This window comes from Pseudopipra pipra, chromosome 2 (genome assembly GCF_036250125.1).
Source record: "Pseudopipra pipra isolate bDixPip1 chromosome 2, bDixPip1.hap1, whole genome shotgun sequence".
NCBI classification, from domain to species: domain Eukaryota; kingdom Metazoa; phylum Chordata; class Aves; order Passeriformes; family Pipridae; genus Pseudopipra; species Pseudopipra pipra.
In genome coordinates, this window is record NC_087550.1 from 59,707,778 (window position 1) to 59,720,160 (window position 12,383).

The 12,383-nt window shown below is 37.1% G+C and overlaps 1 protein-coding gene across 4 annotated transcripts in view; it reads left to right on the top strand.

The window, feature by feature from the left end:
• DGKH (diacylglycerol kinase eta) overlaps positions 1-12,383 on the top strand; it is a 162,330-nt gene that overhangs the window by 88,913 nt on the left and 61,034 nt on the right. For 3 of the 4 annotated variants that reach the window (XM_064645651.1, XM_064645653.1, XM_064645652.1), the window contains exons 5-6: positions 9,444-9,548; positions 9,876-10,008. In XM_064645651.1, coding sequence (XP_064501721.1) covers positions 9,444-9,548; positions 9,876-10,008 — 238 coding nt within the window. The remainder of the gene's footprint in view (positions 1-9,443; positions 9,549-9,875; positions 10,009-12,383) is intronic. The other variant, XM_064645654.1, reaches the window with a different exon arrangement.

Here is a 12,383-nt window from a genome sequence, read left to right on the forward strand (position 1 = left end):
AAATAACATCAATTTTCCTTATTTAAATATCAGTTTTATTACTCACTCTTGATTGACCTGAAGTTCAGGGTCTTGTATTTAAGTACAGAAAGCTTATGGATGCCAATGGAAGTATTTCTCTGCTGCTGTCTTACATGTTTACAAAATCCAGTTTACTGCAGTTCTATCTCAGTGGACATCAGGAGATGGTTTCTTTACTGATAACCTCAAGCCTGTTTTTTTTTCTAAGTGCCACTCACCTACGGGTTACTCGGACTTTTTCTGATCTTTCTGCTGCTTTTCTTTCACTGTCTTACTTAATTCTTTAGTTTGGTGAAATCATCTCCCTACTCCTGTATTGGGACACTCCTGGGATCGTGAGCTTAGCAACCACCCTTTGGTTTGTTTCAGACTTGAGGTGGATTCCCCTGGTTTCAGTTATTGCTAAGCAAACTTTTTTCACTGCCTTGTTTGTCGCCTGGATAGATGAACCTTCCTGGTTTGCTCTGTAGCAATACTCTGGTGCACAGCTATCTGCAATTTTTTTTCTTTGTAAAAATCTATTTTGAGTAAGTGTCTATATATAGTCTCTGTTGATGTTCCCTTGAAGGGAGATATTCTTGCTTGACTTTTCCCTTTAATAAACCACAGGGACACCAAAGGAATGGATTTGTGTTTGGAAACATGTTTCTGGTTTTTATCCTTTGAATGTGCAATAATCTCCTGGGTTTGGGTATGCTTTGAAATTTCCTTTGCATTCCAGTTGCGTGTTGATGTTGTTAAGAGTATATATATTCATTCACATTTGCAGATGTCTTGTCTTTAAGTACCTTCCTCTGTGAGCTAAATCCCACTCTGAGAGGCATTGTGTTTTAAATTTTGCCCTTAGATTTTCAGAAGGGTCAGTGCATGGCACTGTTTCCAGATGGGGGAATAGCATATCCAGACATTCTCCGTGCCCTGTTTGCAGTCTAGCACAGCCTAACAGAGCCCCGGGGTCTCTTGTTATCTCCAGGAGGTAGGATATGGCTGAAAAATGGTTCAAGTTTCTGTGCTGGCTTCATCAGCATGACTCAGCTTTGCATGGGTAGCTAACTCTTGGAACTGATATGGTTTTTCCCTAGTTGTGAACTATCTGCTGCTTCAGACAGATCATGATTAGCCTTTAAGTGATGAAGGCTTTTTGATTCTTCCAGCCCTACCAATACTCAAACCACAGAAAGAGAAGGGAAGTGCTTTGTATTCAATTTTGTTCAATTTTCCACTCAGGGTTGGTTTTTCTGTTTGTTTTCTTTTTTTTTTTTCCAATATTCAGGCAGCTTAGAAACAAAACAAAAACTGAAATAGCAAATTAATATGCTGAGGAAAGGAAAAATTAGACAAAAGCAATTAGTGTGTGCTTGTGATGCACTTAGGGTTTTTTCCTCCATTTAGCACTTGCTCATTTTCCCTCCACTCTCTGATAGTGACAAAACAATGTAATGAACCTGAGAGCTCTTTGGGTAGCTTTGGGTGTGACTTTCAAATTTTAAGCTCCTTGTCTCTGACTTGATGCACTGACTCTCTTTCCCTAGAGTGTCTGTAGATGTCGAACCTTTAAGTTTCATTATGAAAAAGCAATAAAGCATTTCAGCTGTGAGGGTGAAATCCATAGATGAATCACTTGGGACTGATCCTATTACAAGAAAGCTGAACACTTTTCAGAAGAGGAAGACGAGGATGCTTAAAAATGTGACCACTCTGGACTATATTGTACATTTTTATTCTAGTTACATTTGCCTGGAGCTTGTTTTCTACAGATTTCATGCTTACCAGAAATTTTTTCAAAAATAGCTTGCAGAAAATTTCTGTTTTTCACTCATGAAGCGGTTGAGATGTGTGGAGAATAAACACTGAGTATTGCCAGATTTCCTTCTTCCTGCAGTTTTATACTTGACTTATTATCTGGTGTTTCTTTCTGTTCTTGCTTTAAAAGTGATTAAAATACCTGGGGAAACCTTATAAAGTATTCCTCACTGTAGTTCCTGTATACCAAATAATTTTATAAATAAAGTCACTGGTGTAAACTTTGACTAAATTTCCTGTTCCTGGTGAATAAGGATCCCTGGCTTTGGGCAGCTGGATCATGTTTAAACAGGCATCTGTTATTACAGACAAAAAAAATAGTCTCTTGCTGTTTTATTTTGTATACATTTGCACCTAATGCCATTAAATATATAACTAAGTGCTTTCCTGAAGCACAGAAGCCATCCTATCTGATAGATGTGTAATGAGCTAGTGAAGCCAAAGCTAAGGGCACAGCAGTGCTGAGTAATGGGCTTAACAAATCTTTATGTAAGGACTTTAAAGAAACATGCAGGCCTTGAACTATATATAGCAGTTTCCAGTTTACATTTACAAGAATGGCTTATTGGTTTTGCTATATTTAAATGCTGATATAAAACAAATTTCTAATTCTTCAATCCAAATTCATGGAACTTTCCTACCCTGCTTCTTGTAACTGTCTCTTTATAAAGTTATGCTTCTACAGGAATAATCTTTTTCTGTTAGAAGTTGGTTGACATTGAGTATATGAGGTCAGATCTGGGGAACTGGATTTCTGACAAATCGACCTTTACTGGGTCTTTTGCAGTTCAAGGCTGTAACAGGATGTTACATGTTGTAACAGGATTACTTGATTTACATGGATTCTCTTTTCACAGAATCATAGAGTAATTTGGGGGTTGGAAGGGACTTCTGAAAATCATCTGGTCTACCCTCTCTGGAAGCAGGGCCACCTAGACCAGGCTGCCCATGACCATGTCTAGATAGCTTTTCAGTATCACCAAGCAAGGAGACTTCACAAATGCCTTGAGAAACCTGTGCCAGTGCTTAGTCACCCTCATTGTAAAACAGTGTTTCCTGATGTTCACAGAGAGCCTTCTGTCTTTCAGGTTGTGCCCATTGCCTCTTAACTTTTCACTGTGCACCACTGGAAAGTGCCTGGCTCTGTCCTCTGCACCTTCCCTTCAGGGATTTACATATGTAAGATCCCCCTGTGCCTTTTCTTCTTTAGGCTAAACAGTTCTAGCTCTCTCAGGCTCTCCTCACATGTCACATACTCCATCATTCCTTCATCATCCTTGTGGCCCTTCCCTGGACTACCTACAGTGTGTCCACGTATCTGTTGTACTGAGGAGCCCATAACTGGGCACAGCACTCCAGGTGAGGCCTCACCAGGGCTGAGTAGAGGGGCAGGTTCACCTCCCTGGAACTGCAGCCCAGAATACCAGTGGCCTACTTTGCTGCAAGGGCACGTAGCTGGCTTATGTTCAATTTGTTATGCAGCAGGACCCCAGGTCCTTTTCTGACAAGTTGCTTTCCAGCTGGGTGTCCCCCAGGATACACTGATGCCTGGGATTGTTCCTTCCCAGAGGCAGGACTTTGGACTTCTCCTTGTTGAACTTACCGAGTTTCCTGTCAGCTGGTTTCTCCAGCCTGTTGAAATCCCTGTGGATGGCAGTGTGACCCTTTGATGTATCAGCCACTCCTCCCCAATTTTCAGTCATCAGTGAACTTGCAGAGGGTATTCTCTACCACACCACCCAGATGATTGATGAAGATATTAAACAGTACTGGAGCCAGTCTTGACCTTTGGGCTATACTGCTAGTCACTGGCTTCCAACTAGACTTTGTGCCCTGATCACCACCCTCTGGGCCAAGCCATTTAAGCAATTTTCAACCCATCTCACAGTCTGCTCATCCAACCTATACTTCATCAGCCTCTCTGTGAGAATCTTAAGGGATAGTGCTGAAAACCTTACTGAAGGCAAGGTGGATGATAACCACAGGTTATCAGGTTGGTTAAGCATTCATTCACCCTTGCTGAATGAATCCATGCTTACTACTCCCAGTTACTTTCTTGTCCATATGCCCGATTGTATTCTGGAAGACGCTCCTTCATTTTTGTTAGATATGTTATAAGATAAGGCCACCTAAATTACCCAGGCTGGATTCTACTGCAGAATAAAGTCACAGTAGACCTTTTACCTTTTTCAGTGGAATAACCATTTTTGTCTTGCCTTCTATCTAAGCCCACTTGTTCTGGTATACTGGAGCAGGAGATGCTGTGTGGGACTAACCTTTTTGTTTCCCCTCGTAAGAGTTTTTACTGTGGGGGCCAAAACCACACATTAGTTCAATTATTGTGAGCTTGGCAACGGTGAAATAGGAGAAGGCCAGAAAAAAGAGGGAAGCAACATTTTAGTGGAGTAGACAGAGCTAATTGTTCTGATTATAAATTCTGCATTGTACTCAGGCAAATATAATAGCCATTTATTATTTGCCTCGCTTTTAAATCCTCCTCTCTCTGTGTAATTTATACTTTTGCCTGGCTTGACTCATCTTGAAAAATAATCGTGACGATTCACCGTAAAGCACCAACTAACTACACCTTTGACGGTGACAGTACTGTTATAATTTATATAGTATCTGGAATCCAAGAAGTTATAAGTACTGTAGAAAGCTGTCCAACTGTTAGCACTGTGGTTTTTCAGACAACTTCTGGTAGGTACGGGAGCATCAGTGATCCCAGCAGTCTACTCCTACCACTGTGGTAGAGGTGCATTTACTCGACATATTCATATGGACCCACCTGCACAAGGGCAGGGGAATGGAGGGGCAGACAGAAAGCAAAGGAGGCATAACGTGTTATCCTAGTATTTGCCAGTACTGACTCAGCAATGTCTATAAGCACAGAGAAGTTACAAAGCATTTAATCTGTTATGTTCCTGTCCCAGGCATTGAATGCAGTCCCTAAGAACAGAGTTGGGATGCTCTCTCTGTATCATCCTTTCTTCATTATTTCCAGAAAGATATTTTAAAAATATCTGTCCAAAGAACAGGAACCATTTCCTCAGCCCTTTCAGATTCTAAGTGATGTTCGTTCCTACATTACTAATTTAATTCAAGATCAGCCATACAAAGTGCTATTAGTGTAATGCCTGATAATAGTTCAGAGCAGCTGAAGGTGCCTTAATGCAAATATCATGTTGCAGGAAGCAGAGTGCTTTACAATAGCTGCTTTGTCGCTGCTTAGATGTAGACCATTGTTTTCTTGATTAGCAAATACAGTGTCTGCATTTTTTAATTGGTAAAAGAAACCAGAAATGGAGCCACCAATCTTTGAAAACTGTATTTTCTTACATATTGCTGATAGTACAAAATATATTAAAAATTAGGCAATAGGCTTTAATCGAACTCTCTATGATTTTGTTTTACAGATCGTAAGTCTAAACTCATTTGGCTGAAGACATATAGAATGTTATTGGTAAAGTTATCCCCATTGTAAATAGAAGGTGCTTTCAAAATTACGCTGAATTTGATGGCAATTTTATTTCCTTTGAAGATATTAAACTTGTTCAATTTACACTTGACCGTGTAAACTTCATCAAAGTAATTTCAAGATATATATATGTATATGAGTATGTGTATATTTTTAGAAGCCAAATTATTGTAGCATGTGTGAAAATCCCAGTTTATGGCAAGACCTATGTGGTGACAGACTGAACAGTGACCTCTTGTTGTCTCCTTCATTCCCCACTCAAAAAAAGACCCCTAATTTTCTGAACAGAGCAGGAATGTTATTCCAGTAGTGGGTCATTTTTCTTCCTATTCAGACCTTCTTTATTCCTTGGGATGTTTTAGAACTTGTGGTGTTTGCCTTCAACTTTCAAGACTGTATATGCTCACTCTTTCCCAATATCTACTGCATTAAAAGTGTGTTTTATTCCCACTACCTCTGTTTCATTACTTGCCAATATACTGCAATATTTGCCTTTGGTAACTCTCTTTTCCAAAATCAGCAATGACTTCTTGGCTACTTGACAATGGTGAAAATTTTCAAAGTAACTTAATCATCTAAATTAAATCTGATTTATTTATTTATTTTTAAGGCCTTTTGACTGTCTTCATCTTTCTTGATTTGTCTCCTGCTTTGTCAGCATGTGAACCATTAGCATTAGACTGAAGAGTTTTCTTATTCTTTTGTTACATCAGTAGTCTTCCAGTGATTCCTGTAACACTTCCTTTGCATTGTGTTATACAATTTCTTCTTGTCTGTTTAGAGTTTAGCATATTTAGAGTGATATATAAATAATAATATTTGGAGCAGAGAGCATTAAAAAAGGTAATTTGTAATTGAGGAAAAGATACTGACTTGGCTTTGTAGAAGAGAATACACAGGACTTTAAATATGAATACATGGAATGAGATAAGATTACTAGTAAAATCCAAATTTGCATGGCAGAAAAATAGTTTTAGGGATAATTGCATCCATTCAATTTTGATTATGTTTGTATGCAGGTTCGACTGTCTTCCATGAATGCACTTCAAACATGCCACTTAATTTAGTTGATCATAGCATTGTGTAAGCATTCAAAAGAAAGCATGCCTTCTGTATAAATGCAAATAAGAAGGTTTGGGAAGTCATTCTCAGTTCAGGACAAGCAGGAACAGCAATACCAAGTTAGTGTAAAGCTCATAAAACCATATTAAATCAAAGTACTATAATTATTTATTTATAATAAATTATATATAGTAATAACTACTAGCAGGTAGTCAAGAAAGGAGTAGAAACAGCACAACATATACAGTGCTTCTTCCTCTTGAGTAACTTCCCAGCATTGCCTCATTGTTGGATTTTGAGGACCTGATAAGTTGAAGGTTTCGGATATTGTCTTTTATAGTATATGATGCATCTATTTGTATTGAATTTGTCAAGTACCTTTTTAGACATATATACTTCTAGTCTCCTCAGCATCCTTTGGGAATACTTTTCTAGTCTAAATAATGCTTTGCATTTAGGGAAAAACTTCTTGTTGTTAGCTAATAATTTCCTTGGTTCCCTGAGTTGTTGTTACGTTACGTGAAATACCTTAAAAATAATGCGAGTACATCCTCTCCATGATTTTGTAAACTGAAATAGATGAGAACTTAAATGGACTTCTTAGTTCCTATTTTATTTTTTAAGAAAAATTCCAAGCATTGTTGATTCTTCTTGCACATAGTGCATTTTGTCTTTTTTCATGTTATTAGGTACCTTCTTGAAGTTTGTTGTTACAAATATGTAAAGCAAAGAGAATATGTAGTTTTGTCATGTTACAGATGCCATATTTACAAATAAGTATGTCTTCCAGCTTCCTACGGTATTTTTGTAGAACAAATAATAGTTGCTCCTACATTCACTTGATTGCCAGTATAAAATGTAACTTTTAGACTGTTGAAATTCTATGAACTTTATTAAGTTTATTGTGCTCTGAATTTAATAAGAATTTGGGATATAGGAACTTCTGGTATGTTTACACGCATTAGTTAGCAGTATTTGGTGATGTGATTTGATTGCCAATACATGGGTGTGCAGTGCCTTTTGAGATGTTCTGGTTCTCTGTCATGTTTACCTGTCCCCTGCCAAAACTTTGAATACTGAAGGATGTCTCTATTGGCCCTAGGTTACTAGGTGTGAACAATTGAACTAGGACCTTAATTTTGGGAGGGGAGGGTAGAGGGATGCCCAGTGCTTTTGTGTGACCAGTAGTATTGAAGACATGAGTAATATAAATAAATATTACTTTGAAAGATCAAAATAGTCAGGAGTTTTCAGCAATAATGCAGCTGTTATTGCTTAGTGGCATTTCACAACATCAGGTTACAGGTTGGAATCAATAATGACTGTGATGGACACAAAGTGCAGAGTCTTGAATGGACTTAGCATTACTTAATGCATATTATAATGTCATGGTATATAATAGCAAATAATCTGTGGTGTGTATTTCCACAAATAAGATTTCTGAATCCACTGAAACCTGGAAATTCCAGCAGAATGCCGATTGTTGTTGGAGCCAGGGTTATATTATGATTTAATGACTTTTCTGGGCTTCATTTGATGACCTGGCCTAGAAAAACATTTTGAAGTAATAAAGCGTCTCTTTGGCTCCAAACTAATGAGAGAAGAATTGCTCTTTGCATAAACTGTTCTTTAGGAAGATCCATGGAGAGCTGCTAATAAATCTTGTTAAAAAGCTTAAGCAAGATTGAAGGAAACAGAAACCAGAAAACTATTCTGTTCCATGTGAAGTGAGTACATCAAAAAAAAAAAAAAAAAGGAGGAAGAAAAAAAAGGAAAAACAAAAGCAAGCCCACGGGGTTTTTGCCTCCCCTCCATGTGACTTGCAGCTTGCTGCACTTCAGTTACGTCGCCTCTGAGATATGTTAAAGTGCAGTTCAGTTTAATGAAGAAGTGGATAGGACAAATCAAGGCTAGAGACTATTTACAACAGAGGTTGGGTAAGTGAATGCAGCTGTAGATAAGTGTTTACTAATATTTTGCAAATGTTGCAATGTAGTTAGCCTGTAGTGTTTAAAAGAATACTCAGAGCTATCATTTTTTGGTGGTCCTTTCTTTGTTTTACTTAAGTATTTTGCAGGTGTTGGTGGTACATACTGTGCAACAGATTTATGCAAAAGACTGATACAGGATTTAATTTTATTTTTCAGATTTCCTGCAACAAAACAAATAACTTTCCTTAAATTTCTTGTACTAACTTTGTTTTAAATTCTTTGCTATGTAAGTAACTGCTTTGTCTATTTTAGTGCAGTGCTCAAAATAATTTCAGTGGGAGTTAGCTGATAGTTTCTGCTGCCTTCCTGTTATTTTTATTATTTTTCTACTGTTTGGGGAGAGAGGAGAGCAGCTTATACTTAGAACTTCCTTGATACAGTATTTTCAGATTTCTAGAACCCTATTCCAGACCACTGTAAAATCCCCAGCATCAACTTGTTCCAGGAATTCATTCAACCATCCTAGTAGGATATGATTTCACCTGTTTGCTTTTGTTCTCTGTGTATTTTTATAAAGATTTGTATGTGTTCTTATACTGAGTTTGATATAGAAAGTTCTGTTTTAGATTTTTGTATGTATAAATTTGTGTAAATCTAATATCAATATCCAAGATAGAGAAATATGATGACAGCTTTTTTTGTTGTTTAAGACTTCCAGGATTTTGATTTTGATATAATTTTGTCTCTGGCAATTGGAATGGACCTAACAGTTGCTATAATGCTATTATGAAATAGGATTGCAGTCTTAGTCAATTAGTAATTTCCAGAATGGCTGTTTTAGCAGTTTCAGTGCCTGCCATTCAAGTATTTAAATCTCAGTGCATAGACAAAGAGCTGAGAAGGGGGAATGATTAATGTAGAGTCTAGAGACCTATACCAAAGGCTGATTCGAATCTTGGGAACTGAAAAAGGAAAAGCAAAGCCTTTTGTTTTTGGTAGTGCATTAAAGAAAATATTTTGAAGCATTTAATATCTTGTGATATAGGGTGTGTCGTCCTTTCGCATCGTCTCACAGGAAAGTGTACATTAAATATTGTCTATCATGATTTTTACTATCTGTATTAATCAGTATGTGTTATCTTTTTCAGATAATCACTCCATTTAGGAGGCTAATATTGTGTGCTGAGAACAGAAAAGAAATGGAGGACTGGATAAGCTCTCTGAAGTCTGTTCAGTCCAGAGAACACTATGAGGTAAGCTGACATCCCTCTTGGTGCAATCTCTTCTAGCTCAACAGATCAAGCTACAGGACACAGAGCTGGAGTATTCACCCTCCTTAGTGTGAAAAGTGTGTCTAATGTCAGAGTGAAGCTTCATATTAAGAACTTCACTAGCAAAATAAGAGCTTATTATCTCACTTTTGTTTAGAATTTTGGAGGGAGAGCAGGCTAAATATCTCTGGAAAAATACTTCTGATGAACATTGCATTGTCGTCCCCTGTAATATGGAACAGTACATAATTTCAGTCACTGTAGCTGTGTTCTGTACTTGCAAATTTGTCTTAACTTCTCCTTTACTAGACCGCACAGTTTAATGTGGAACATTTCTCAGGGATGCATAACTGGTATGCCTGCTCCCATGCCCGACCTACCTTCTGTAACGTGTGTAGAGAGAGCCTCTCTGGAGTCACTTCTCACGGCCTGTCTTGTGAAGGTAAAATAAACGCTTTCTTCCCCCTGTTTATAATGGCACATGTGTAGACAGATGGCTGCAAGTTGAATATGAGAAATGATTCTGAAAATAAGGAGTAAGGAAAAAGCCTAAAGGGAGAAATATATTCACTAGTAGTGACCTTCCTCTGGACAGAGGGACTGCTAATGATCTGGCTCACCTTCGTGCTCCAGGGGCCCTTTTTAATAACACAGTTTCCTTCTGTTGCAGCAAGTAGTTTGAAGTGTACTGGGTGGATGGTTTGCACATAAAAAATGTGGAATAAAATAGTCTTACTCGTTTGCAGAATCAGCATTTTTCAGGAAAAAAGTCATAATGGTAGTTTCTGCCCAAAATCTATAAAAATTCTTAACACTTTGTTCAGTGTTACAAACTCATCCTCTCCAATTCTTGTTTCCTCTGTTGCTGTTACCTGATTCTGCAGTACATGTGGGGTAGATGAGGGCAGATTTATTGCTTTAAAAATTCTCTCATGCAGTGAGGGGGTAGAGATGTAGATAACTGCATTTTGGTGGTTCAACAGGTGAAATCCAGCACAAAGAAAAAGGAGATGTGGCTAAGACTTCAGCATTAAGCTTATCTAGAGAAATGGTATTTCATGAATGAATAATTATAATAAGCCTGAAACAGCTTATTTATTTTCTCCTGTAAGTTCTGTGGAAAAGTGACAACAAGTCTACTTGTGTTACAATCCAGAAGAAAGTAAAGCATCCTTGTGACTTTATGATATATAGGAAATGTAGAGATATTTCATTACTAATATAGCTGACTGCCCAGAAAAGAGTTACAGTTATATATATATATATATATATATATATGTATTCATAACTTGACTTTTGGATGCATATAACCCAACAGCAAATGCATTTCAGTTATTGATGCTCTTATAATACTTGAGGTCTGAGCATAATAATACGTATTAAGGAAATCTTAAAAAGGAAGCATTAATTCGCTGTCCTGAATTGTCCATGCTTTTGATGTAGCTAATGGTACAGTTACCAAGGAACAGGGCAAACCCGTTTCATAGAACCTAGGAGTAGCATAGTTATTTCCAGCTTCTCTGGTGTATGTTTTCCACTGTGTATAGGTCCTTTGGACAGTTTTAAGGAAATCATGGTATTCTCAATGTCTGATACTGGCATATGGAAGTATCGTGCTTTACTAAAATGCAGTTGTGTTGTCTCTGTGTACAAATACAGTTATATTTGCTCAGGCAAAGGAAAGCAAAGGCTTTCATAAAGCATTTAGCTATTAATAAGTTATATTATAGCTATTTTAAAAGGTTGTTTAGCAAGAATTATTCCTGTAAGATTATCAATGTTAATGTTTGTAGTTCACCGTTTTATGTTTTTTCAGTGTCTAATTTTTCTTCTAAGTATGATTTTAGTATACAAGGTGGTGCCATTAACTTTACATCAGGGAAGTTTCCATAATTTGCAGATTTGGAGTTTGTCACCTTTCTGCATAACTTATTACTAACTTATGCTACATTTATCCATATTTCTGATGCCAGTTAATCTTTCAGCAGTTTTTACAAATAGCTTGTGAAGGTGGTTTGGATTTGCTTTCACTGTTCCGCAGTTTCATAATTGTGTATGACCTGGAATGTTTTATATGTAGATACTATGATATTCTTTTGTCTATTAATGTGTACTTCCTTTTACTTCTTAGCTACTAGTTTATATCTATTTTCTTTATCATTTTCCAAGGTTTTTTTTTTTTTTAATTAATAAAAGGAGAACTTAGTAATGTGTCTAATCTAAATCATTTGACGGTTGACTCTTACTGGAATACTCCATACTCGGTCCATAATTCTGTATACTTTATTCATCTAATAACTGTATTTTGTTTTGATATTCTTTCTCTGAAGTTCTTATGTGATGGAGATCATATTTACTTGCTTCTACCATGTGCAGTTCTAATGCATTTCACCATCTATTTTTTTTTTTTTACTTACCCGTGTTAGCAGTATATACGGTTTTAGGAGACAATGTAGGAAGTATGGAGTCTTAAGAGTCCTCAGACATGTTCTGTGCTACTTTTTCCTGTTACATAATTAAAAAAACCTGTTTAAATATTCATGCCTGGCATCTGAAACCTCCAGCACTGCTTTACACTGAGGATCCATTTATATCTATACTAAATTCAGTTATTTGTGCGGTCATTGATCCCAGGCTACTCTATTATGCCTCATATTGAGAAGCATGAGAAGTCCCTTCTCAAGAGATATTTGAGCTCTTTCTCCTCTCAGTGGTTTGGTTTACTGGCATACGAAGTTGTGTTGAAAGTAGCTTAGAGTCTTTGTACTCTTTGTGGTCTGATTCTTGACTTTTAACTATAGGTAAAAATAAATCCCA